Raw genomic sequence first — 22,229 nt, forward strand, 5'->3', positions numbered from 1 at the left:
ACAGTAGCCGACGGCACGGTGGCCGAGTTTGATCATGCAGGCGAGCGACAGAGCGAAGATATTCAACACAATGAGGCCGTGGTGGGATTGCGAGAGCAAATTCGGGATGGAGGGCTCAGTACTCTGTCGAAAATATCGGGCACATGCACACCGTGCTCAAGTCTGAGCTTACCTCGTCCATCTGGCCGCCCAATTGGATTATATGTCTGATCAAGAGCCTTTCTGCCCGAGACCAGTTGAGTGTAGGCCCGCTTCGGTTGAGCAACTCGTCGAGTTCGTTATCGCTCACAATGCGGCTAGAGGCTTGGGCATTTTCTGGACCAGGCGCCTGGGTTTGCTCGCAATACGACGGTGGATGGGAATGAGACTCTGAGTGCAAGGATTGTGGTGGACCCTGGGACTGCGTCGGTAACAGCTGAGGGCTCTGGATCTCTTTGATGGACTCGACCTCGCCACTGACGTTCACGAGAATCTGCCGTAGATGAACTTCGGCAGCCTCGAGATCCTCTCGTTCCAAGTCAGCGCGGGCGAGATCGAAGAGCTGGGTGACCCGCTCTGCCTTGGCTTTGAGCTCCTTTTGAACAGGGCCGTCGATCTCGAGCGATTCCTCCTCGGGGCCGGCTGTTTGGAACTCGTTTCCGGGGTCGCTCAGGTCGTCGTGAATGTCCTCGACCCGCATGTCGATTTCATTTGCGGGAGTATACTTCCACTCGTGCTCGCGGTTGCGCACCTCGAGACGATCGGCTTTCATGGCACGATTCTGGAACTCCTCCTTGGTGATTTTGAGGGCCTTGAGCTTCCCAGGCGTCTGCTGCAGTCGCGAGAGGAGCATTTGCTCCGTATTCATCAATGGAGCCGGTTTCTCAGAGTACAGCAGAGCTGTCTTGTACATGGTTATGGGATAGTTGTTGAGGAACTCTGGATATGGGAGGTTGGAGTAGTTGATCTGCCAGCAATCGCGAGGGCCGATGTGGCATGTCAGTGCACATGTAACGCTATATTGGAGGGAGGAGGCAACTTGTGCTCTTCAATAGACCAAAATGAAATGAAACCCGACAAAGACAGAACCTTATGAAGTCTGCAAATCCATTGGACTGGCAAAAGTACCCGAGCGCCAGCGCAATGCTCCGGAGCGGCATCAAATGCAAATGCTCTAGAGCATTTGCATGGCTGTCCGGAACACCAAACGGGCGAATGACCCTGATGTCAGGGCTCGGCAAGGAGCCAGAGGCATCAGTGCGACATACCTTTTTCATGCGCTTGGTTTTGTGCGATCGGGGGTTCTTGTCGTTCATTATCTGGTTGCGGATGGCCACCTGTGGGGCAAAAATCGCACGCATGAGTCACTCGCGATAATGCAGAGCCGGAAACCTGGGAACTGCTGTTGCTTCGATGCACTCATACCTCAATCTCGCGATCAAGCTCCCGCTCTTCCTGTTTCTTCACGATGCGGTCTTCATATTCTATCTTGTCCAGAAGGATCTGGCTGTACTTGAAGCTTTTTCTGTCGATGATGCGCCCTTCTTGGTTGATCTGTCGCAAACGAATGGGACGAAGCGACCCGAGGCTCGTCAACAACAGGATAGACAGCACTAGTGTGATGGCAAGCCCCTCAGCTGCCCAACTCTGTGCTCGATATCACATAGGCACCGGAATGGCAGGCAGGGCATTTTCTTACCAGTCCGAGCCGGAATAGGTGCTTTCGAGTCGTTGGGCTGTTGAAGTAATCTTGCAGATATTCGTCCAGCAACGGCTCGTACACGGGCATGTGTGTTGTGACGAGGTTGATGTCGTACTGTCGCTCACGAACACGCATTGCCTCTTCCATGGAACGTCTCCCCCTGGTGTAGCAAGTACAGGGTCAGAAGCAGGCCATCGTACGGACGACTGGAGGCACACCCAGGCGGCAAGGCATACAAGTACCTGTCCGTGGCGCTCTCGGCGGTTTGGGGGCGTCTCCGCTTTCTACCAATGTGAGGCCCCAGTGTCGGCACTATTTTTTTCCTGGTCATCTTCTCGACCGCCGACACTGTCGACGAGGGCGATTCGGGGATGGTGCCAAAGTTGACATGCCGACGGCCATCGCCTTCTTTCGAGGTAACCTCGATGGTCACCTCGACTTCGGGTTTGTCCTTGCCGCCGGTTGGGTAGGCATTCTTGGGCTTATTCTTCTTTGGTTTTTCAGTCGAGAAGAGTTCGTCGAATGCACTGACAGGAGGGCCGGACTTGACGTTCGCCATAGCTCTGGGAATCGGGAAGGGGAGATAGAGGCGAAGACGGAAATGGTGCACAGGAGATCGAAGCAGTGAGCCGTGGGATCGCAAACGCACATGCATACTGTTGCCGGAACAGCGCGGCGCTCGTTGAGATGTAGTCGAGCAGTGCTGAACCCCGCCAGCCCCACTGGGCAGTGAAGGACGGCGCTGTTACCGGTACTAGATGAGTATGCGGCAGGCAGAGCAGCCGGTGTCTCGGGTCTAAATCGGCTGCCTTCCAGAGCGAGTGCTTCGATGAAATGTAAACTAGTAAAGCGGCTGGTGACCAACCTCGGGTCGTTACTTTTCGGGGTCGCGCTCTGATGCAAACCAGCGGCACCCGCCTTCTTTGCATCGACTCTTGAGAACGGAGCAGGCCCGCTCGTCTTCCCACGTCTTCCCACGCCGAAGGGTCAATCAGCGCGCCGGAAGACACAAAGAACTTCTGCACGTGACGGCAATATATGATCGGATTGAGGCGGCCATATGTCGGCGGCTCGACTGCAGCCTCAGGGGCAAACAATACAGCGACGCTGACGCAGATAAGCGCGGCCGCCGGGAGTGGTGCAAATGGATCGTCGTGGCAACAATAGAACGGCGAGGCGGCTGGCCGCCTATCGTGCGCTTGGCCGCCCCGAGCGCATTGTTTGGTCGCTCCGGGGGTTGAAACTGGCCGTTGTTGCGGTTGCTCGCTCGAGTCATCGTCGCTCAGCGAGCAATGGCAGTTCTCGGCATGCCCTTGGACCGGACGAATGACCCGCCAAGGCAAGATCGCGCAGACGGATGCGAGAACTGTCCGGCGCATGAGTCTCATGGAGTCCGAGTCCCCCGCCGGTGGCTCGATGCTCTCCCGCCTTCTGCAGCTGGTCCAGTATGGCGTGCATCTCGGGCTGTAGATAGAGCCCCATGTTTCTTGGTCCGTGGATGGGACTCGCCGAATGCGTCTCCTGTTTCCCAGTTGTGAACCCAGCCCGCACAAGGCCGTGTCGCGCCGTGCACCCGCGACAGCGCGCACGGGTTCCACATGCTGCGCCACGATGTCCTTCTGCGACCCAGACCCAGATCCGCATCCACTCCTTTCTGGCTTGGCTTCCTGGGCTTCGATCCTGCCCATCGCCGAATCCTCTCTCCCAACGCTCGCTCTGCCATGCCCATTGCCCCTGCTGCCCTTGGCCTCGCGCTGCTCCTGCAGGCAGCGCGCTCGACCGCCTTCCCGTACTCGCTCGCTCAGGACTTTTCTGGCTCCAGCTTCTACGACTACTTCACCTTTGCGAACGGGCACGACGTCTCGGCAAACAGCTCCGCACTCTATGTCAACCAGACCTATGCCCTCGGCCACAACCTGACCTGGGTCCAGAGCGGCGTCTTCTACACCTCTGTCGACACCAGCAGCGTCACCCCCGAGTCTGCTGGTCGGCCCAGCATCCGTCTCGAGTCCCGCCTCCTCTACGACGAGGGCCTATTCATCATGGACCTGACTCACATCCCAGACGGATGCGGAACCTGGCCCTCGATCTGGTTCAAGAACCAGGTCGGCAGCCAGATCGTCGGCGAGCTTGACATCATCGAGGGCATCAACGGCACGCCTGATGGACACTCGATCATCCATACCGCCGATGGCTGCTACGGCGTGCCCAACCGCACCCAGATTGCCACGCCCTTGTACTGGGACTGTCCCGTCAACGACCCTCCAAGCCCAGAAGGATACGACGGCTGCGGAAGTCTCGTCCCAGCCAGCGTCATGCCAGGCACCTTTGGCTCGGTCTTCAACCAGAACGGCGGCGGAGTCTATGCGACCAAGCTCGACAACTCGGGCATCGACATCTGGTTCTTCCCCCGTTCATCCATCCCACAGGACATTGTCTCGGGCAATCCGAATCCCTCTCAGTGGCCCGCAGTCCCCCTCGTCAGCTTCCCGTTCGACTGCTGTACTCCGGACTACTTCAGGAACCTCAAGTTGATCATCGACACAAATCTCTGTGGTGCGTATCTTGCTCTGCTCTGCTCTCCTCCGCTCTGGCAGGGCAATCGCTGCCATAGCAAGTGGCTGATGCCTTCGGTGCCAACCCCCTCCGTCTTCAGGCAACTGGGCGATTTCCGATGCGGCGACACGGTGCCCCACCATGGGGCTGTGCTCCACCTATGTGGCCAGCAACCCAACCGCATTCTCGAATGCGTATTGGGGCATCAATTCCATCAAGGTCTATGCCGACCAGAGTGAGTGCACCATGTGCTCGGATATGCTGCCTGTCGCTCCTTATCGTGCATACTGCTCTGGCCGACGCACTGCTGTCCACATAACGGCATGGCCTGTCCTTGGCTGCATGGCCGATACTGATCGTTTGGTCATTCCCATGGTGCATCCTTACATCCGCACGATCAACTCTATTGTTTTTGCCCTCAGACCGAACAGCCTTGACGTCATTCTCGCCCAATCCTTCGGTGGTTTGCCCACGTCCTCCAAACACAAACATGACCGTTGTCAGCACCCCTCCAGCTGTGCTGCCTTTCAATGCAAGCCAGTCTCCTCCGGCCGGCACAAGCCCGTCCGCTCCCGCTGGCTCGAGTCACTCTGCTGGAGCCAGTCGTGCTGTGTCCGTCGCGGCTTCAATGACGCTCGTTTGTGCTCTCTTGGTCCTTGTCGCCATCTGAGTCTATTGCAATCCATCTCTTGGCTTCTCTCGTTTCTCGTTTGTCGGATCTTGTGCATTCCTCACTCGCCCTTCACCCCCGTGGCACCGCGGCACTCACTTGATTCATGGCGGTCGCTGCGTCAGTCCTCCTTCTATGGAAATACAACAATATTGATAATGGGGCTGTATGCTTCGAATGGATGGATCGACCTTTGCGTTGTTGTAAAGCCGATCTCCAAATCACCTTGATCTGGCACGCCTTGACCGGCGATCGAGCCTCTCTGGCAGGTAGAGAGAGAGCACAAATCCCCCACTCGGTTCTGAACGAGCTGTCCACCCAGATAGACACAGCACGTCTCGTTTCGTTTTGGTGAACGTTGTGATGTCTCGGTTTAATTTGCACAGAAAGCAATAAAATTACAATAATGAAAGATTGAGCATACCAAGAAAGAGAAAAAGTAAAAGGAAACACAGAAACCAGGCTGCAGACACCGTTGATGACCACCGCCGCATGGATACTCGGATCCAAAAATTACACCCACTCGCGCGGGTTACGCAACACCTCCAGTAGCTTTTCCTCCTCGCTGCCGGCCTCGGGCTGGACCTTGTATTGCCAGCGGGCAGTCAGAGGCATCGACATCAGGATACTCTCGATCCTGGCGCCAGGGGTGGCCAGGCCGAACTTGGTACCACGGTCATGAACCTGGAAGGACGGGACGGCGGTGAGTCTCGGTGCCCAAAATCCGCCGGTGTGGCAGCGGGAGAATCAAGCAGCGTTGCGTTACAGCTCGATCGGTAAGAGTGTAGACAACTCACCAGGTTGAACTCGACATACTGGCCGCGGCGGAGCTGCTGCCAGACCTTTTGTTCGGGAGTAAACTCGGTGTTCATGCGCTTCTGCACGATGGGGATGTACTGAGGAACAAAACTGTTGCCGCAGGAGCGGACAAAGGCAAAGATCTGCTCCTGTGACTTGCCCTTCATCGTCTCGACGTTGACATCGTCAAAGAAGATGCCGCCGATGCCGCGGTGCTCGCCACGATGGACGTTATTGAAGTAATCGTCACACCATTTCTTGAACTTGGGGTAGATCGACTTGTCGTGTTGATCGCAGGCACCCTTGATGACCTTGTGGAAGTGGACGGCATCCTCCTCGATCAGATACGCGGGCGTCTAAGGGCCAAGTCAAGACGATTGCGCGGGTTAGTCCATCAGATCGTATTGACGAACGGGTCGATCGCGGGCCGATTCGTCGGTGCCGTTGCAAGGATGAGAGGGGGCTACCTACCAGATCGCTACCGCCGCCAAACCACGAGCAGACCACCTTGTCATTCTCGTCCACAAGCTCAATATAGCGGTAGTTGGCATGCGAGGTCGGGGTCAGGGGGTTGTGTGGGTGGATGACCAAACTGACGCCGGTGGCAAACATCCGCAGAGGACCGGTGCCGAACGAGGTTCCCAGACGGCTGTTCATGTGCTGGCGGAGGCCGTTGGGCACAGGGCCGTGCACGGCCGAGACAAGAACACCGGCTTTCTCAAAGACCTTGCCGCCCTGCAGGGCACAGGAGATGCCTTCGCCGCCCTCTTCGCGCTTCCAGTGGTCGCGGACGAAGCGGCCGCCGTCGGGTCCCTCGAGAGCCTCAAGGGCGTCGACAATCTGAAGTTGCAAGTTTCGGACATAGGCCTCCATTCGTCGACCGATCGGGGCCGAGGTGTCCAAGATCTGGCGGGGGGGGGGAAGAGTCAGGCGACGGTGAGAACACTTATCAGTCGCCCGAGCCGAGTGTGCATTCGCAGGAGGTGGCCCGTGCTCTTACCAGAGGAGCCATTTCCTTGGCCTTCTTCTCGGCAAGAAGCTTGCCCTCGACGTCGTGGACAACGGGCATGGTCGGGCCAGTGGGAATCAGAGACGTGGAGGCTTCGTGCTGGGCGGTTTCCTTGGGGTGCTCCTCATGACCATGCCTGGGCTTCATGTTCCACCACAGAGCAGCGGCACCGAGCAGAGCGACGGCGCCGACGGTGCCGTATCCAGAAGCCGGACCCGGTGCTGGTGCTGCCGAGTTCGTCGAGCTGAATCGGACCGAAGGTCTCACGACAGTGCGAGTTGCAACACGAGCACTGGACAGAGCTCTGGTGATTCGAGGTCCTGGAAGCATTGGGAGGGCCGAGGCGAGGACGTCCAAGAGTCACAGGCCAGTAGTGTAAGCAGACATGTCCAGAGAGCTCGTCGGACAGCTCGCCTCCACGATCGCCAGCAAGATCGCTTGGAGCTGCTGAGGGCAATCTGAATGCCCGATGCCACAGTAGTCAGATAGCCAAAGCCAGCGAGCGATCCTCTGCGTGTGTTCGCCTACCTTGAGCGGCGCTTCTGGCAAACATGGCTGGGATTGACGAGCAGTTGCGTTTGGGTGGACAAGGGTGGTTTTATGCTTGTCGATCCAGTTATCGCGGACGAGCAAAACAGACGAGTATGAGCTTGCTTTGCAAAGATGCAGCAGGGTTGATGGCCAAGATCGAGGACGAGGGACGTCGTCGCCAATGCGGACAGGCAGATCCCGAAGGCAGCAGGGACGGGCAGGGACGGGCAGGGGTGTGATCTTGCAAAAGCGAGTGCTTGCAGATCCAGGACGAAGCGAGGCGAGCGAGGGGCGGGTGCGGGTGGAGAGGGAGCGGCAGCCTTTATGGGGGAGGGGACTGTCGCGCCAGCGATGACAAGTCGTGAACAAGCCCGCAGAAGCAGCGACAGGGTGACTCACACCTACCAGCGATGCGCTTGGCGGAGCGACGACGAAGACAGACGAGCTGGCCGACAAACAGATGGGGCGGGTCGGTTGAAGGACCAGAAATACTTGAGCTGGCGGGTGACTCAGAGGGCGCCCGTTTTTTCCCTCCACGCGAACAGAAAGGCCGCAGACGCGAGCTGTCCTGTGCGACGTGCGCAACGGCGCTGGTTGGTCCGCAGGCCATGTTTTTCCGGCCATCCGCCCCCCAGCAATCGGCCAGCCAGAACCGTGGGTCTGAGGCGCCGAGATTGGACGGGGCCGGATGGTCGGCTGTGGAGATGGCTGTGGAGATGGCTGTGGAGATCGCCGTGGAGGGGCTATCGAGGTGGATGCGGTGGCGAGGTGGATGCGGTGGCGAGGTGGATGCGGTGGGCACTTCGCCGGCCTCGCCGCCAAGAGCTTGACGAATGGGAAACGGGCACTTGCTTCGGGGCCAGCGATCCGTTCGCGAACCAAAGTCTCGTCCAACATGGCGCGCCATGGCGCTGCCGCAATGCTGGGCGCGTGAGCAGACACATGCAAGCCAGAGGAACAAATACGAGCAAACGCACGCCTGGGAGGAACGAACACGAACAAACGAGTTCTGCCACATGTTTATTGAGCTCGGGGCTGAGCCAGCCCAGAGATTCGCGAAAGCCACTCGGCAGTATTCGGAGCATGCGTTGCCGCGTTGGGCAGTCTCGGCTGCTGTCGTCATGGCCACGACGCCCATACTGCTGCAATTCCCGTTGTTGCTTGTTCAGCCCAGAGGACTCGAGGTGCTGGTGCTTGGCTTTGAAGCGCCGGTATCGGCTTCGCCCTGGCTGCCTTCGGTGGCGGGATTGCTGCCGCTACCGCTGCCAATTAACGGAAGACTTTCGTCCTCAATAAGCGACAAGAAAAGCGGACTCGGCCAGTCCTGGAGTCCAAACGGCGGCGACGGCATTGTAAAGTACTCAAAGTCGCTTGGGTTTGCAAGGGTTGTACCGACCGACAATGGCACGGCGGAGGGATTCCCGAAGTGTGCGAGATCGCTGTGCGCCGCCTCGGAAACGGCCGAGTTGACGTTGCCCGACGCCAGCAGGGTATCGAGTCCAAATGGCAGCTGCACAGGCGGTAGTGTATCGCTCCGTGAATGAAAATCGAGCTTCAGGCCAGGTCTGCTTGCGTTTGGGTTCTGCTCAGAGCCGTGAATCGCTGTGGACGAGTGAAGCTGTAGCGGCACATAGGTGATTGCAGCGCCGCTATCTCTCTGCTCGGACTGCAGGGTGGGTGTTGCTACTGACTGAAACATGGCTTGTGCTGGCGCTGGCGCTTGAGCGGACACAGCCGGAGCTGGGGGAGTCGGAGCAGGGCGGATCAGAATCGGGCGAGGCGGCTTGCTGGTTTGGACGGAAGGGGTCGGTGTTCGCTGAGCAGATTCGTCGCGGTGCTGTAGAAGCGAGGACGCCAATGCACTCTCGCTCGTCAGGGAGTCTTCCGGGCGCTGGCCGGCTTTGCCGTCGGAGTAGCCAAGCTGAAGGACCGGACGAACGGCAATCGGCCGTTTGTAAGACACCCGTCCGGTCGTGCACTTTGTGATGAGCCGACGCAAGAATGCGACCACACCCGAGTGCAGATTCTCGAGAAACACCAGCGTTTCGTTCAAATCGTTGGCCAAGAGCACCATGTCCCTGTGGTCGAGCGGCTCCTTAGTGGGTGCCCCGAGGATGACGTCGATCAGCAGCGTGATCGACAGCACTGCGTAGTGGACCATCAACGACCGCTGAAAGACGTGCTGGGTCGGCGAAACAAGTGCCGGGTGGTTCCTGAGGCAGCCCGCAATCTCGCGCACATTCCTGATCAACTTCATGGGCACCTTGTCGCCGGTCATCCGCGTTGCTATGATGATATAGGCGTTGAAGCGAAGCACGAGCCAATGGCGGAGTGACCAAGTTGGTCTGTTTCCAGGCCGAAGCGACGCCAGAGCGTCCTCATACGCCGGCGGGAGAGTCGACCACCAGTGCTCGAGCTCGTTGAGAGCGTGGCGACCCACCGTGCGCCGCCGCTCCGGCGTATTGAGCGCTTTTGAGCCGTTGAGCACGTTCAGCATCTGCGTCGAGATTTGACAGAGCCGGAAGATGATGTACAGGAACTGGTTCCAGATGTCTTCTTCCTCGCCTTTGATGACAAGCGACGGATCCCAGGCTAGTGGCGTGTCGGCAGAACCAAAGTAAAGGTCAAAACCATTGCCGAGCCAAGTCAACCCTGCTAGAGCACTCTCTGTGATGGAAAGGCTTTGCACCACGGCCACTCTACCGTCACAGCAACAGACCGGACCTGAGGCCGCTCGCAGGTGCTCTACCGGTGGCTCTACGGATGCAACTGATCCTTACATCCTTCGGGAATGAGAACCGGGCGGCCGGTCAGAAACGAGCTCAGACGGTCCATGATATAGAGCATCGCAAAGGTGTTTCTGTGGACGATGAACCGGACTGACTTTTGGCGCACATCGCCGAGCTCTCGGTACGGATTCAAGTGGAAACCAATGTCGATGGTCATCGAATAGGCAACGGCTTGAGGCCAAAGTCCGCGTTCAAAGTTAGTTCAAGCGAGTCGATTGGGCCGGTTAGTAGGGGGTGATGCTATCCCGGTGCGAACGCCATGAACTGAACGAGACACTTCCGAGGTCAGCAATCGCTGACCCCGTTTTACAGCATAGCCTCATGTAGCTCCTGCGGGCGGGAAAGACTTACCAACATAGTTTCGGCTGCGCTGGTACAGAAAGTCGGCCGAGTCGATGCAGATCAAGCCCCAAAGGATAAGGGACTGCACCATCTGAATATGTGGGTAACCCAAATGCTTGTGAACTTGCGATTCGCAGTGGTTCATCAGCCGCCTCTGTGTCGCAATCGGATCAAATGACTTGGAACTCTTGAGCTTGGGCGATTGCTGTGCCATGAGCGTGCAAATCACCCACACGAGCAGATTGAACACCTGAGGAAGGCCACAGCGAGCCATTGAGCGGGCAACGGCCAAGCAAATCATATCAGCGCCATTGAACCGTAACAGCACGCAGCCACGAATATGCACCCATGCCGCTCTCTGCATCGGCTTTGTGAGCATCCCCCTCGATCGCCCTCCATCCCCGCCGTGATGCTGGCCAGACCCACACGTTGCTGCCTTGATGATTCCCCGTACCTCGGTATGATAAGGCTGGTTGTACTCGGCGAAAAAGTCGTCGTAAGAGCACATTGCCGAGACGGACTGGACCATGTGGAAAAAGCACTCGATCAGGTGCGTTGTCGTGGGCTCGTCAAAGGGTAGCGACGAAGCTTTGGGTATCCGTATAACGTCCGGTCGCAGTGACAGCTCGGCCTCCAGCGGCGCCTCTTGACTCCAGTCGAGATCCGACAGGAACCAAGACCATTGATTGCTTTCGTAGCCGCCGATGGGATCTCCTCTGGGGGCCTTGGGATGGGCATTGGCTGATCGGATACACAGCACAAGAGGGCGAAGAATGTCAAAGACAAATGGCAACAGATCCGGTCCAGATCAGCAAGACGAGCGCCTGGACGAGCAACGAAGCTGCATCTCAGGAGCAACGGCGACAGCGGCCATGGCCATGGCAGCATCGATCAGGCCATGAAACGAACCTGCTGGCGTATTGGCTGCGGTGGGTTGGCTGGCCCAGTTCTGCTGCTGGGGGTGGGTTGGGGAGAACGAACAGCGTCAGGAATCAAAAGCAACTCTGGGCACTTTGGAACAGGCTCCAGGCTGATGCGGCCAACAGATGAGTCGCCGCAGGCATGTACAGGACCACTCGTTCCGGTGCCTTTGCAGAGGTCTCGCCAGAGCGAACACGGCCGTGACTGCGTAAGCCAGATGAGTCATGGGCTTGAAGGGGGGGAAAGTGGTCCTTACGCTGAAGCTGGACATGCACGGCACCTCTACTGGGCGGATGCTGTCATAGAAGGTTCGCTTCTGGCTTGATCTCAATGGCTCGCTCATTCTGGCTGTTGCTGTGATGGGTCGGAAGAGTGGGTTGGCAGGGCGATGCAAAGCGACAGGGCCAGCAAAAGACTGTTCCAAATCACAGCGTCGGGTTCGTCAGAGCAGGTTCCCGTTTGTTTCGGAGCGAATGGGGCGAGCTCGGCCGGGCCATGAGTCTTGCTCCCTGCTGCAGCACCGTCCTGCAGGAGCCTTCCAGGTTGTCGAGCATTGTCGGCTCCATCAAGCACCACCAGGCACCATCAGGTTCGTCGAACGGAGCAGTCGACAGTCAAGACTACTCAGTGGCCCCGAAGCAGCCCGGCACCTGGCCAGACGAGGGACTCGGCGACTCACCAACACTGGTGCTGAGGCGGATCGGCAGGACGAGTGCGATGGGCGAGGCGAGTTGGATGGGCAGGACAGGCAGTCGACGGCCCGGCCCGGAGAGGAAACGAAGGAACCCGCACTTTTGAAGGGCCGAATCGGCATTTCGCTCTGAGCGGGGCCAATTCGGCTATATTCCACGACAAGGGCGTCCGACCGGCGCACCCGGCCCATTGCCCAGAAGCCAGCCAATGCACTGCTGATGCACTGCTGATGCGCTATTGGCACGCCGCTGGGACAATGATGATGCGCTACCGGTGCGCTACCGATCGCTGACGATCGCTGACGAGACACAGACATTCACTACTCTATTCCAAGTTTCGGCAACAGAGGCGCTGCCGACGAGAGGGGATCGAATAGCACCAACTCCACGCAGTTGCCATCAGCACTGTCACCACGGAGGGGAGGCAATCACAAATCTCTGCTGCTGCTGCGATGGAGGATGCAGCAGCGGCTGTGGCGGTGGCGGAGGCATATGCAACTGCGGCAATGGTTGTAGCAATGGCGGTGCTTGCTGTTGGAGTTGGGACTGTGACGGCTGCTGTGTTTGCGACTGGGCCGGCTGGGTCGACTGATGCCGCTGCGGCGGTGTTGGATATCGCTGTTGGCTCTTGTCTGTCGCATTTGCAGCAACCATGGCGGGAGGCGGTAGTACGCCAATACCGACGGGCAGCGGATGCCGGAGCATGGTGTCTTGATAGATTGCCGGTATGTACGATGCTGTGGCGACGGCAGCCTGGCCCAGTGGTATTGGAGATAACGTTGGGTAAAGCGCGAGTGGCTGGGGCTGCTGCGGACCGGGCTTGTCCTGGACTTGCTGAACAGCAGAGTAGTCGCTCGAGCCAAGGACAACGTATCCAGCGTTTGTGAGCCCCGGGTTGGCGATGCCCTTGGCGGACACGAGGTCGTACGAGATTGCATCCAGTGGGTTTACTGCAGCGGATAGAGACTGCCGTCGCTCAACAGAAACGCTAGGGTAGGGATTCGGTGGCACGATCTGGTTGGAGTTGAAGCGATGGCATCCATTGATTGTCGCAGATGGCAGCTCTGGCGGCTCTGGAACACTGCGTACCAGACGCTCGGGTGGCATTGGTCTTGACGCAAGAGAGTAAGCGACTTGGCTCGGGAGTGTGCTGGCGCTGGCGCTGGTGCTTGGCTGCGTGTCGCTAATGGTGCCGAAACCAGAGGAGCTCGGAATGGGACACGCGGGTTGAGGAGCCAGCCCGGCCTCCACTAACGATCCGGCCTCAAACTGGAGTCGGCTCGTGTTTGGCTGTTGGGCATTCGCAGCTGACGCTAGCGAGTAGCTGTTGTATGGTATCGATGCAGCTGTAGCGCCGATAGCTGGACTGTCGTGGAAGGCCAACGGCACATGGCACATAAGTTCGAGCTGACCAGCAGCTGCAGTCTCTGCTGTTGGCGAGGGTTCAATCAGACGGCGCTGCTCGGTGACTTCGAGGCTTCGGCGCTGGACTGTTTGCCAGTTGATGCACTTGTCGATGATTTGCCGCAGCCGCACCGACGAGGCCACGCCAAGGTCCTCCAGCAATACAAGAGTTTCGTTCAGTTCACTGATGATGAGCACCTTTTCTTCTGTGCCCCCGCCTCCGCTCGAAGACATGGCAGTAATCACGTCCAAAAGAACAGTGGCGGCCACCATAGCCAGATGGGAGCACAGGGAACGTTGAAAGACATATTCGCCTCGGCGCGGTCGAGGGAACGACCTGAAGCACTTGACAATAGAGCGGGCGCAGTTGATTGACTCGGGGGTATGCCTTGCCGAAATCATGCGCTTTGTGAGGATCTTGAGGCAGTAGTATCGGAGGTGGAGCCAGTGACGGCCGGTCCAGGCTTCCTCTGGCACAGCACGGTAGTAGGCTGGCAGATTGGCCCAAAAGCGATCAAGCTCTGCGTCGGCACGGCGCCCGATCGCCGTGCGTCTTTCCTCGGTGTTGAAGAACTTGGGACCATTCAAGATATCGATGATATCGCTGCCGATCCGCCCGAGATCGACAAACATGAGCATGAAACTGTAGTCTTCATCGGGCCATTGGTATGAAAGTAGAGATGCGTCCCACACTGCACGCGCCAACAAGTGTAACGAAAGTTGGTTAGTCGGGTGTCGAAGGGAGGATTGTGAGAAGTGAATAGGGAGAGACACGGAGATATGGAGATATGGAGACATGGAGACAGGCAGTGCGATAGACAGCGCTGTAAGTAAGAGTGCAGCAACATTCGGTGCAACACAAGTGTTGGTAGTCTATTGCGTGTCCCTGCACCTCCATCACCACACGATCCGGTAGAATGGGCCGCAATACACCGCACTAGAATACGACACAGTGCAGCGGTAAAGCACACGAACACTCACTGTCGTCTCGGATAAACGCAGGCCGCCCCGAAATGAATGCTGAGAGACGATCGGCGGTGTACAGGCTGAAAAAAGTGCCGTGGTAGATCTTCTTGGTGGCATCGTCGAGTGGAGGATTGCGCATATCATCGATATCCAGATGGAGGGCAAGTTCAATAGCCATCGAGCAGGCCAGGGCTGGCGAAGTGAAGTGAAGTGAGATTGTCAGTAAAAATGCATGCCAGCAGCAGCAATAGCAATAGCAATAGCACCGGTGATGTATGCACCCGATCCGCTTACCAAGGTACGAGCCCGTGCTGTGACGGATAAGCTCGGTGCTATCGAGACAGATCAGACTCCAGATAATCAGGGAACGAAGCGTATGGATGTTTGGGAACTGTTGCAGCCTCTTTAGGAGCGGTATGCAGTGGTTGAACATGGTGCGTTGAGTCGATGCCACGTCGCGGAATCCAATGTTTGCCAGCGAGCCATTCTGGAGGGACACGAATGCGCAAATGGTCCAAACGAGCAAGCTGAAGGGCTGGCGGCGAAGGTACCGGCATCAACGAGTGAGTGTCCAGAGAGCAACAAGGCGATACAGTCCAGCACTTGACCTGGCCATGCTTTTGCAAGCCAGCAGAGAGCAGCAGAGCAGTAGCAGAGCAGCAGCGTCATGGCGCACTCCTCATGAGGTATGAGATATGTGCGCTCCGTGTACATCCCGTCATGCGTCTCACGGCACGCTCGATTGCAAACTTCATGGCAGACTCACCTCCGTGTGCATCTCGGCATTGTATTCTTGTTCAAAGTATGGAAGGTGAAACATGGATGTGATTGAGCGGTTCGTCGCAAAGAAGCTCCGGATCAGTGCCTGGGTGAGTTCCTCACAGAAGGGAATCGACTTTGTCCGCGGGATGAGCAGCAGAGCCGAGACCGGGGAAGCGACTGCGAACTCGATCAGCCCCTTGGGGTTGCGCGGACAGTGCTCAAGACACCTGCCGCCGCCGAGCGACGTTGCCCCGAGATAGGTGGTTGTTCCAATGGTCGAGTCTAGGACTGCACATGGACAATCGAGTCAGAGTCCACTCACGGCGGGTGAATGAGCTGCGATAGTGTTGCGAGATGGGAGCCCGAGAACAACGGCGAGTCCGCCGCTCGGTTGCGATGGCGGGTCGTCACCAACAGTGATCAACCGTCATCGATGATGGGTGAGTCACTATCACATCCGTCAGGACCCTTTGGGCGGCATGGCAGTTCCCGAAGCGTGCGCCAGAGCGGCGGGGTTATTTGCATGCCGCCGGAGAAACTTACTTGCGCAAAGGTCGCCGCCCCACATCCCAGTCTGGGCCGCGAGACAATCGGACGACAACAACGATGTGAGCGGAGCATCTAGACAGCACTATCGACGCAGCCCGCAAAGGCCAGAAGAACATGGGCCGTCGAGACGACGCCCGGAGAGGATTGCGCCGGGATAGACAAACCTCGGGATCGCCATATGTGCTCGAGGCGGCTGCAGGAGCAGGCTGGAAGCTGCTTGCCAACAGAGGAGGGTTGCCTCTGCCAGGTTGTGGAAACACGCTGACTGGCAGTTGGTTGCGAGGCTGCGGTCCTCGTTTGAGCTGAGGCTTCTCATAAGCTGGATGCCAGCCAGAGTGGCAAGACGATGATGACGATGATGACGATGATGACGATGGTGATGATGATGATGACGATGATGATGATAACGATGGTGATGATGATGAGAGAGAATCCAGCGGCAGGCCGATAACGGCGGCGCTGCGAGAGGCATCCACAAAAGTCCACGGCCGTGCGAAACCAGACGACGGGCTGGTCGATGCCCCTGAGCCATCCACGCCCAGCGACAGTATGCGAGAGCAAACGGGGATACGGACTGCAGGTAAATCCGCTTTCTCGACAGGACGTGCAGGGCTGATCGCCGCTGCATTTGTTGCGCTTGAGACGACAGACTGGCGAGTTGGGGAAGAAATCAGAGCGAGAGCGAGGCAGCGCCGACAGGAAAGAGTCACAGACATGACCGACAGGAGAGGGTGAGGGACATCGCCGATCCAAGCCGGAGGCATCGCCGATCCAAGCCGGAGGCATCGCCGATAGGGGCCGCCGAGCCTAGCCTGGCCAGGACGAGGCGGGACGAGCCCAAAGTCTGGGAAGATCGGTTCGTGGCTATTTGTCTGCTCTTACCGTCGCATGCACGGGTTGTTCGGCTCTGCTTCGGCCGCTTGGCCGGCGGGGTGCTGTCGGCGATGGAGCTCATGGAATTGGGGGGCAAGACGAAGGTGGCGAGATCGGAGAGGTCGACTGGTCGGCAGGCAGATGAAAGGAGAATCCGAGGGTGAAGGGTGGATGCCGGCGCAGGACTGGAGGGCGCATGGACGGACAAGCAGACGAAAGGAGAAGAGCCGGCGTGAGGAATCGGGGCCGATTGCGGAGGGCAGGTTGCTCTGAATCTCGAATGCCGACCCAGACAGCCCAGACAGCCCAGACAGCCCACGGCAAAGCCAGCGACCAGACCCGGTGGTGGGATGCAGACACAGGGTCAACAGCGACGAGCCAAACCCGGCACCAGAATTGCCTGGCGACAGGCCGCCCCCGCCATGAGCGACATCTCTAAAGACACCTACACGGATTATACACAAACACATGCACGGATACACATGCCTGAGAGCTGGTCGGTCAAGGCGGGCGATGACGAAAAATACCCCCAAGCCGGACCGATGGCAGTCGCTGGGAGAGCGAGCCCGCATTGGGGCCGAAAACGGCGGTCTTTGTTGGGCGGCGAGACGCGGCGAGGGCGGCACGGGGCTGCGGTGCCCACAGCAACAGTGGCCGCGAGAGCAGGCGAGGGCTGGCGAGGTGTTCTCGCTGCAGCGGTTACTGGGTGCGACCCCAACAAGCTGGGTCGCACAACCAATGCAGAGGGATGAACAGGGCTGGTTGAGCAGGGCGGGTTGAGCAGGGCGGGTTGAGCAGGGCGGGTTGAGCAGGGCGGGTTGAGCAGGGCGGGTTGAGCAGGGCGGGTTGAGCAGGGCGGGTTGAGCAGGGCGGGTTGAGCAGCCGGAGAAGAAGATAGCAGACAGAGACATGCCCGGCTGGTGTCAGAGGAGATCGGAGGGTTGTTTGGCCGCTCGCCCGACTGCCTGATCGGCCATGCGGTTTCGTTCGAAGGCGTCGCTGCCGTGCCTGGCGCAAATACAGCACAGCCATCGTTGGGTGTTACAGGCAATCCAATAAAAAACGGGACACCCGGGATTTTGACCATTCATCGAATATTTTGTTACCCAATGTTATCGCGCGCTGGCCATGACCATTCGCCGGACAGTGTGGAATCGCGACGTCAATGCGGCGCGCAACATGATCACAGTATGCAGGTCGATTGTGGAGATCGGAGAGCGACCGGCGGTCTTCACTCGGAGGCTGCCAAAGTGATCTGTTTTATTTCTTGTGGCTTTGCTTGACGCAAGCACAGCACATACTACATGTTCATGGAAACGGCTATATTGTCCCGTTTTTTTCTGAATAAAGTGTAAGCATAGTCAGCAGTGGTATCATCAACATCATCAATAGCATCGCTATCAACATCATCAATAACATCATCATCAGCAGCATCAGCAGCAGCAGCAGCAACACCGCCATCGACCCCATCGAGTATCCGCCGATGTCGAGCATCGCTGCCACCCGCAGCCAGCAAGTCCGAACCCAGCATCTCGTCGAGCACCCCTCTGCCAAGCCAGCGGGGCTTGACGCCATTGGCTGTTTGTTCCTCAGCGCCGATCGACAAACCCCCGCTTGCAAACGCATCTGCCCCCCGGGGATGTCTCGCTCCCAGCCATGTCCTCGCAAGACGACCAGCCGCTCAGGAAGACCCGGAACAAGCGGGCGTGCGACAGTAGGTTGATCCGTTCGCTGGCCCGCTCAGCGCCCGCTCGCCGAGCTGCCCAGTTGCCCCGGAACCTCTGTTTTGCCGGAGATCCGCTCGCTGGGGACAAACCCTCTGCCTGGCTGGCTCCCGAAACACTCTTGGGTTGCTCACTCCTTGTATCGACAATCTCATTGCGCACTGCCATGCTCCTCTGGCAACACGCCTCTGCCGCCGCAAGTTTGCCGGTTCAAACGAAATCGCTGCTCAGGCGGCCAGCCATGCGATGGCTGTCGAGACTTTGGCCTGACCTGCAGTAGGTACCCTGTCTCTGGTCTCTGCCATCGAGTACCCACCTCTCAACTGCTGCCCAAGGTTCTGAACCACCACTGTCTCGTTGTGCAGCATATGACATTCCTCAGAAGAAACGTGGCCCTGCCCCAAAGAAAAAGATCGCTGGTCTCCCATACCGCCTCGATCGAATCGATCGACTCTCTGGCTTGCTTGCGCCAGACATACCAAGTGTTAGCTCTGGCTCTGTCTCTGGTCCGTCATCAACAGACTCGGCTTCGCAGGAGGTATGCTCCACATCACTCTCTGCCAGTCACCGATGCAACGCAGGTGCAGAGGGATTCGGAGACAGAGGCACGGCATAGTCCTGGGCTTCAAGCCGGGAGTGCGGGGGCGCTGAGCCTGTCGAGTCTGGGCAAACCGCAGTCACCCACCAGAGTACCCACCAGAGCATTCGCCATCGGAGCATCTAACAATGACTCTGCCGATTGCAGCCCGAAGATGAACTACACTCAATCGAGGCCTACTTCATTACTCGAGGTATATCCAGCCGAGTGCGCTGCTGCTGCCAATACCCCCACCAGCTGCGATCACCATACCAATTAGCTCTTGAGGCCACAGTGCCCGATAGCATTGGGGATTACCTCTGCATGCCCTACCGGCTCCTCACCCCGCCTTTGTTCTTTCAGTGCGCAACCTCACTACCAACAGCACGGTGTATTTTGGCCCTTCGTCCACGGGCGGCGCTTGCTTTGTGCAGGAGAACCCACGCTTCCGGTCAGGCATGATTAGCTTCTCTCTTCCGAACGTAGCCGGCGGCCATGTCAATACTCTTCCGCAAGACCAGGCGCTACCCTTCAGCCATCACATAACGTACAGCCTGATCGGGGTCTACTTTGAGCATATCGCACCATATCTTCCCCTCATCGACAAGGCGCAGTTCTACGCCGAGCTCGAGCAGCCATCGTATTCCGAGGTACGAGTCAGCCTCCAGCACCAGCGCAATCGGCAGCATCAGCAGTCTCTCGTAGAAGCATGCCTCGCCGGGATGTCTCGTGTAGGCATGACATTAGATTCAGGGTTGATGTTGTCCGAGCTCTGGGAGTACTCCACCCGTATCCTGTTCCTGGGTTGCTTTCTCTCCTTGTTTTCTGACGACGGAGCCGATCTCAACCACCGCCTTTGCTTCAATCGGCCCGCCTTCCCCAAATGTGACCTCCGCAGCCTTTTTCGCTCCTCGTGTGGACCATGTGCACGATCGTATCGCTCCAAACGACCAATATGGCCGAGTGGGGCATCCACGCCGACATCTATACGATTCGCAAGTACCTGTCTAACCACTGCTACGACTTGATCGCTCGGTATCACGACTGCCTGGAGCTCAATATGATCCAGTCGTTGTATCTTTGGGCCATCATCTGCACTAGCCCAAGCCAAACAATCAGACCGAACACGCATCAGCTTCTTGGTAAGCATACCGATGCCAACGACTGCCCTTTGTTCTTGGTTGGACATTGCCCCGTTCTGACGATGGTTGAATGGCAGAGTCACTGCGTGCTGCTCGGCCGCCATGTCGATATATGCATATCGCGCCTGATCTCAGCTGCTTACTTGTGCGAATTGCATTTGCTGTCCTCAGCCACGGTCCGGGCAATGGTTGTGGAGCTTGGATTCCATCTCAGTCCCAAAATTCGAGGCCTCAACCTCAGTGTGACCGAGCATCGGATCCAAAACTCGGCTTTCTTTTGCATGTATATAACCGAGCGATATGGGTCGCTGGTTACCGGTCGCCATGCTCTGATCCAGGACCACAGTAAGTACTTTGTTCTGGAACTGCTAGTGAGCGCCTTGTCTTGCATGATGCGAAAGCCATTCACCGCTTGCTGGGCGTAGGCAGGGCCAGCTTGCAACAATCCGCGGCCTTCTTCTGGCCACAGTCCTTCGTCCAGCGACTCACCACATCCCCCTTTGACTCGGCCGCCTCTGCTCGGCTTCCTCACCTCCCACCTCGTCATACGATCGTTTCGCTTCGGGCTCAGTGTGGGACATGTCGCTGCTCGACGACCACTTCGATCACGACCACTACCACGATCTCATCATCCATGTCAAGCTTAGTCGCATCATGGGTGACCTGACGGATCTGATGAACAACCCGAACCCCATGAGCCTCTCCGCGAAGAAGCAAAAGGCGCGCGCGATCCTCGAGAGCCTTCAGGTTTGGCTGGCCGGCCTTCCGATCCGACTTCGACTGGAGCCCAATGGCCGGTGGACGTTCCACCACCATTTCTATCTCGTCTACAACAGCCTCAACATCCTCGCCCAGCGTATCGCCGTTGGAATCCACTCGGCCTCCGCCCTCGAGAGCGCGCACGCCATTGTGCGCTGCCTTCGGCGCCTGCCTCGGGACATCATGAACCAGCCCTTCCAAAGCAAAAACATGATATTTTTCCTGCCGGCCACGCACTTTTTCTCGAGCACTGCGGCGATTCTGTTCTTGGACATCATTCTCGAGTTTCAGCGCACAAACCCCGCGGTGACAAGCGAGATTGTCCAAGCCATCAGCGAGCTGAATGAAGTTCTTGGATTCCTCAGCCAGTACAGCACGGCGCTGTCGCAGTGGCTTCGGGGCATGATTAACGACTTTATCAACTGGCATTATGTCTGTCGGCGCTCAATCACCGATGGACAGATACCAACATCGACTCCCTTCGAACACAGCGACGTCTCCGTTGACATCGTCAGCAGTATTGGCTTTGGCCCGACCGCCAGTCATGCCATGAGTGTCGACATCAATACCACACTCGAGGCCAGCTTTGGTGCAGTGACGGCGGAGGTTATCGCAAGCACGGTTGCCGGCTCATCTCCCCTCCTGCCCTCGATGATTCCGCCTCTGAGGTCCTCACCAGAAGGCCAAGCCTCCAATTGGGCGCAGCCGCAAGCATCGATGGGATTCAGTGCAGCTCCGATACAAAACTCGACAAGTGTGTTCCCATCCGACGCCTCTGGGGCCTCAATCCATCCACAGCTCGGCCATTTCACCCACGACACGCTGAACAGCACCTTTGCCCCGTCCCTTGGTTCTCTCGGCGCCGGCACACTGCCACAGACTGGCACGCCGATCGACGCGGGGCTGCTTGGGCTGAGTTCTGCTCACCTCGATTCCATGGTCTTGACGGCGCTCTCAGGAAGCGTAGGACCCGGATCTGGGCGGCAGCCGCCCAACGGACCTCCAAACCCAAACTCAAATCCGGTCATGAATGCAAGCTTTGATCTGAGATCGGGGCTGGACAGACGCCTGGGCGACCTGAACCTGAACCTGAACTTGCACCTGAACCCTGGCTTAAACCCTGGCCTGAGCTTCAATCCCGATCCAAGCGCCGGCAGAGATGGAGGTGGAAACACAGATACAGGCGTGAATGCGAGTACGGGTGCGAGTCGGAGTGTTGGCCTGGAGGCTACACAACTAGCCTTTGACGAGCATCTGGTCCGAGCCTTTGCCGAGTCGTCCCGTGGGCCATTCTCGTACAACTAGAGGAGAGAAGCCAAAAATACACACGCACATGTCAAGTGCTTGTGATGTAGTGGGCATATCAGCGATGCATCCGCACCAGCCACTGGACAGGTCCGGCGGTGCTGCTTACAGGCGATCCGATAAAAAACGGGACACCCTTGAGTTTGACCATTGATCAAATATTTTGCTACCCAATACCA

The 22,229-nt window shown here is 57.9% G+C and overlaps 5 protein-coding genes across 5 annotated transcripts; 2 read left to right on the forward strand and 3 right to left on the reverse strand.

Annotated features, from left to right (window-relative positions):
• The first annotated feature begins 3,357 nt into the window (after window positions 1–3,357).
• Window positions 3,358–5,256, forward strand: BJ171DRAFT_509397 (uncharacterized protein). The gene is made up of 3 exons (XM_053111386.1): window positions 3,358–4,237; window positions 4,338–4,472; window positions 4,660–5,256. The coding sequence occupies exons 1-3, from the start codon at window positions 3,403–3,405 to the stop codon at window positions 4,905–4,907; spliced, it is 1,218 nt and encodes a 405-aa protein (XP_052965797.1). The 5' UTR covers window positions 3,358–3,402; the 3' UTR covers window positions 4,908–5,256.
• Window positions 5,257–5,420: 164 nt separating this feature from the next.
• Window positions 5,421–6,581, reverse strand: BJ171DRAFT_425158 (Coproporphyrinogen III oxidase; the record flags this gene model as incomplete). The annotated part of the gene is made up of 3 exons (XM_053107703.1): window positions 5,421–5,591; window positions 5,705–6,061; window positions 6,177–6,581. Coding segments are annotated over 3 exons (933 nt in total), but the record flags the coding sequence as incomplete, so codon positions are not given.
• A 1,645-nt stretch (window positions 6,582–8,226) lies between these two features.
• BJ171DRAFT_509401 (uncharacterized protein) lies at window positions 8,227–12,093 on the reverse strand. Its single transcript, XM_053111387.1, has 7 exons — window positions 11,977–12,093; window positions 11,554–11,651; window positions 11,286–11,331; window positions 10,831–11,117; window positions 10,386–10,626; window positions 10,026–10,205; window positions 8,227–9,837 (listed from the first exon to the last, which is right to left on the reverse strand). The coding sequence occupies exons 2-7, from the start codon at window positions 11,638–11,640 to the stop codon at window positions 8,411–8,413; spliced, it is 2,268 nt and encodes a 755-aa protein (XP_052965799.1). The 5' UTR covers window positions 11,641–11,651; window positions 11,977–12,093; the 3' UTR covers window positions 8,227–8,410.
• Window positions 12,094–12,114: 21 nt separating this feature from the next.
• On the reverse strand, window positions 12,115–17,039 carry BJ171DRAFT_509405 (uncharacterized protein). The gene is made up of 9 exons (XM_053111388.1): window positions 16,993–17,039; window positions 16,553–16,728; window positions 16,246–16,320; window positions 15,835–15,989; window positions 15,665–15,695; window positions 15,126–15,409; window positions 14,654–14,894; window positions 14,375–14,551; window positions 12,115–14,085 (listed from the first exon to the last, which is right to left on the reverse strand). Exons 2-9 carry the CDS (start codon window positions 16,623–16,625, stop codon window positions 12,398–12,400), a joined length of 2,724 nt encoding a protein of 907 aa, XP_052965800.1. The 5' UTR covers window positions 16,626–16,728; window positions 16,993–17,039; the 3' UTR covers window positions 12,115–12,397.
• A 1,028-nt stretch (window positions 17,040–18,067) lies between these two features.
• On the forward strand, window positions 18,068–22,217 carry BJ171DRAFT_509406 (uncharacterized protein). The gene is made up of 8 exons (XM_053111389.1): window positions 18,068–18,257; window positions 18,469–18,543; window positions 18,633–18,805; window positions 19,013–19,058; window positions 19,208–19,494; window positions 19,743–19,986; window positions 20,158–20,331; window positions 20,558–22,217. The coding sequence occupies exons 1-8, from the start codon at window positions 18,200–18,202 to the stop codon at window positions 22,048–22,050; spliced, it is 2,550 nt and encodes an 849-aa protein (XP_052965801.1). The 5' UTR covers window positions 18,068–18,199; the 3' UTR covers window positions 22,051–22,217.
• Window positions 22,218–22,229: the final 12 nt, after the last annotated feature.

The sequence above is a fragment of the Polychytrium aggregatum genome (genome assembly GCF_025602895.1).
Source record: "Polychytrium aggregatum strain JEL109 chromosome Unknown BJ171scaffold_23, whole genome shotgun sequence".
In the NCBI taxonomy this organism is placed as follows: Eukaryota; Fungi; Chytridiomycota; class Chytridiomycetes; order Polychytriales; genus Polychytrium; species Polychytrium aggregatum.

Bases quoted from the DNA above. Each gene is read 5' to 3' on its own strand.
- BJ171DRAFT_509405 (XM_053111388.1), bottom strand. From the start codon at position 16,625: ATGAGCTCCATCGCCGACAGCACCCCGCCGGCCAAGCGGCCGAAGCAG. The intron at 15,696-15,834 runs GTTTGTCTATCC...CTCGCGGCCCAG, and splicing joins GCACATATGGCGATCCCGAG to ACTGGGATGTGGGGCGGCGA. The intron at 14,552-14,653 runs GTAAGCGGATCG...TCACTTCGCCAG, and splicing joins CAGCACGGGCTCGTACCTTG to CCCTGGCCTGCTCGATGGCT.
- BJ171DRAFT_509397 (XM_053111386.1), top strand. From the start codon at position 3,403: ATGCCCATTGCCCCTGCTGCCCTTGGCCTCGCGCTGCTCCTGCAGGCA. The intron at 4,238-4,337 runs GTGCGTATCTTG...CTCCGTCTTCAG, and splicing joins CATCGACACAAATCTCTGTG to GCAACTGGGCGATTTCCGAT. The intron at 4,473-4,659 runs GTGAGTGCACCA...TTTTGCCCTCAG, and splicing joins CAAGGTCTATGCCGACCAGA to ACCGAACAGCCTTGACGTCA.
- BJ171DRAFT_509406 (XM_053111389.1), top strand. From the start codon at position 18,200: ATGTCCTCGCAAGACGACCAGCCGCTCAGGAAGACCCGGAACAAGCGG. The intron at 19,059-19,207 runs GTATATCCAGCC...TTGTTCTTTCAG, and splicing joins GGCCTACTTCATTACTCGAG to TGCGCAACCTCACTACCAAC. The intron at 19,987-20,157 runs GTAAGCATACCG...TGCTGTCCTCAG, and splicing joins GAACACGCATCAGCTTCTTG to CCACGGTCCGGGCAATGGTT.
- BJ171DRAFT_509401 (XM_053111387.1), bottom strand. From the start codon at position 11,640: ATGAGCGAGCCATTGAGATCAAGCCAGAAGCGAACCTTCTATGACAGC. The intron at 11,118-11,285 runs GTTCGTTTCATG...GTATCCGATCAG, and splicing joins CGCAGCCAATACGCCAGCAG to CCAATGCCCATCCCAAGGCC. The intron at 10,627-10,830 runs GTACGGGGAATC...GGCCTTCCTCAG, and splicing joins ACCAGCCTTATCATACCGAG to GTGTTCAATCTGCTCGTGTG.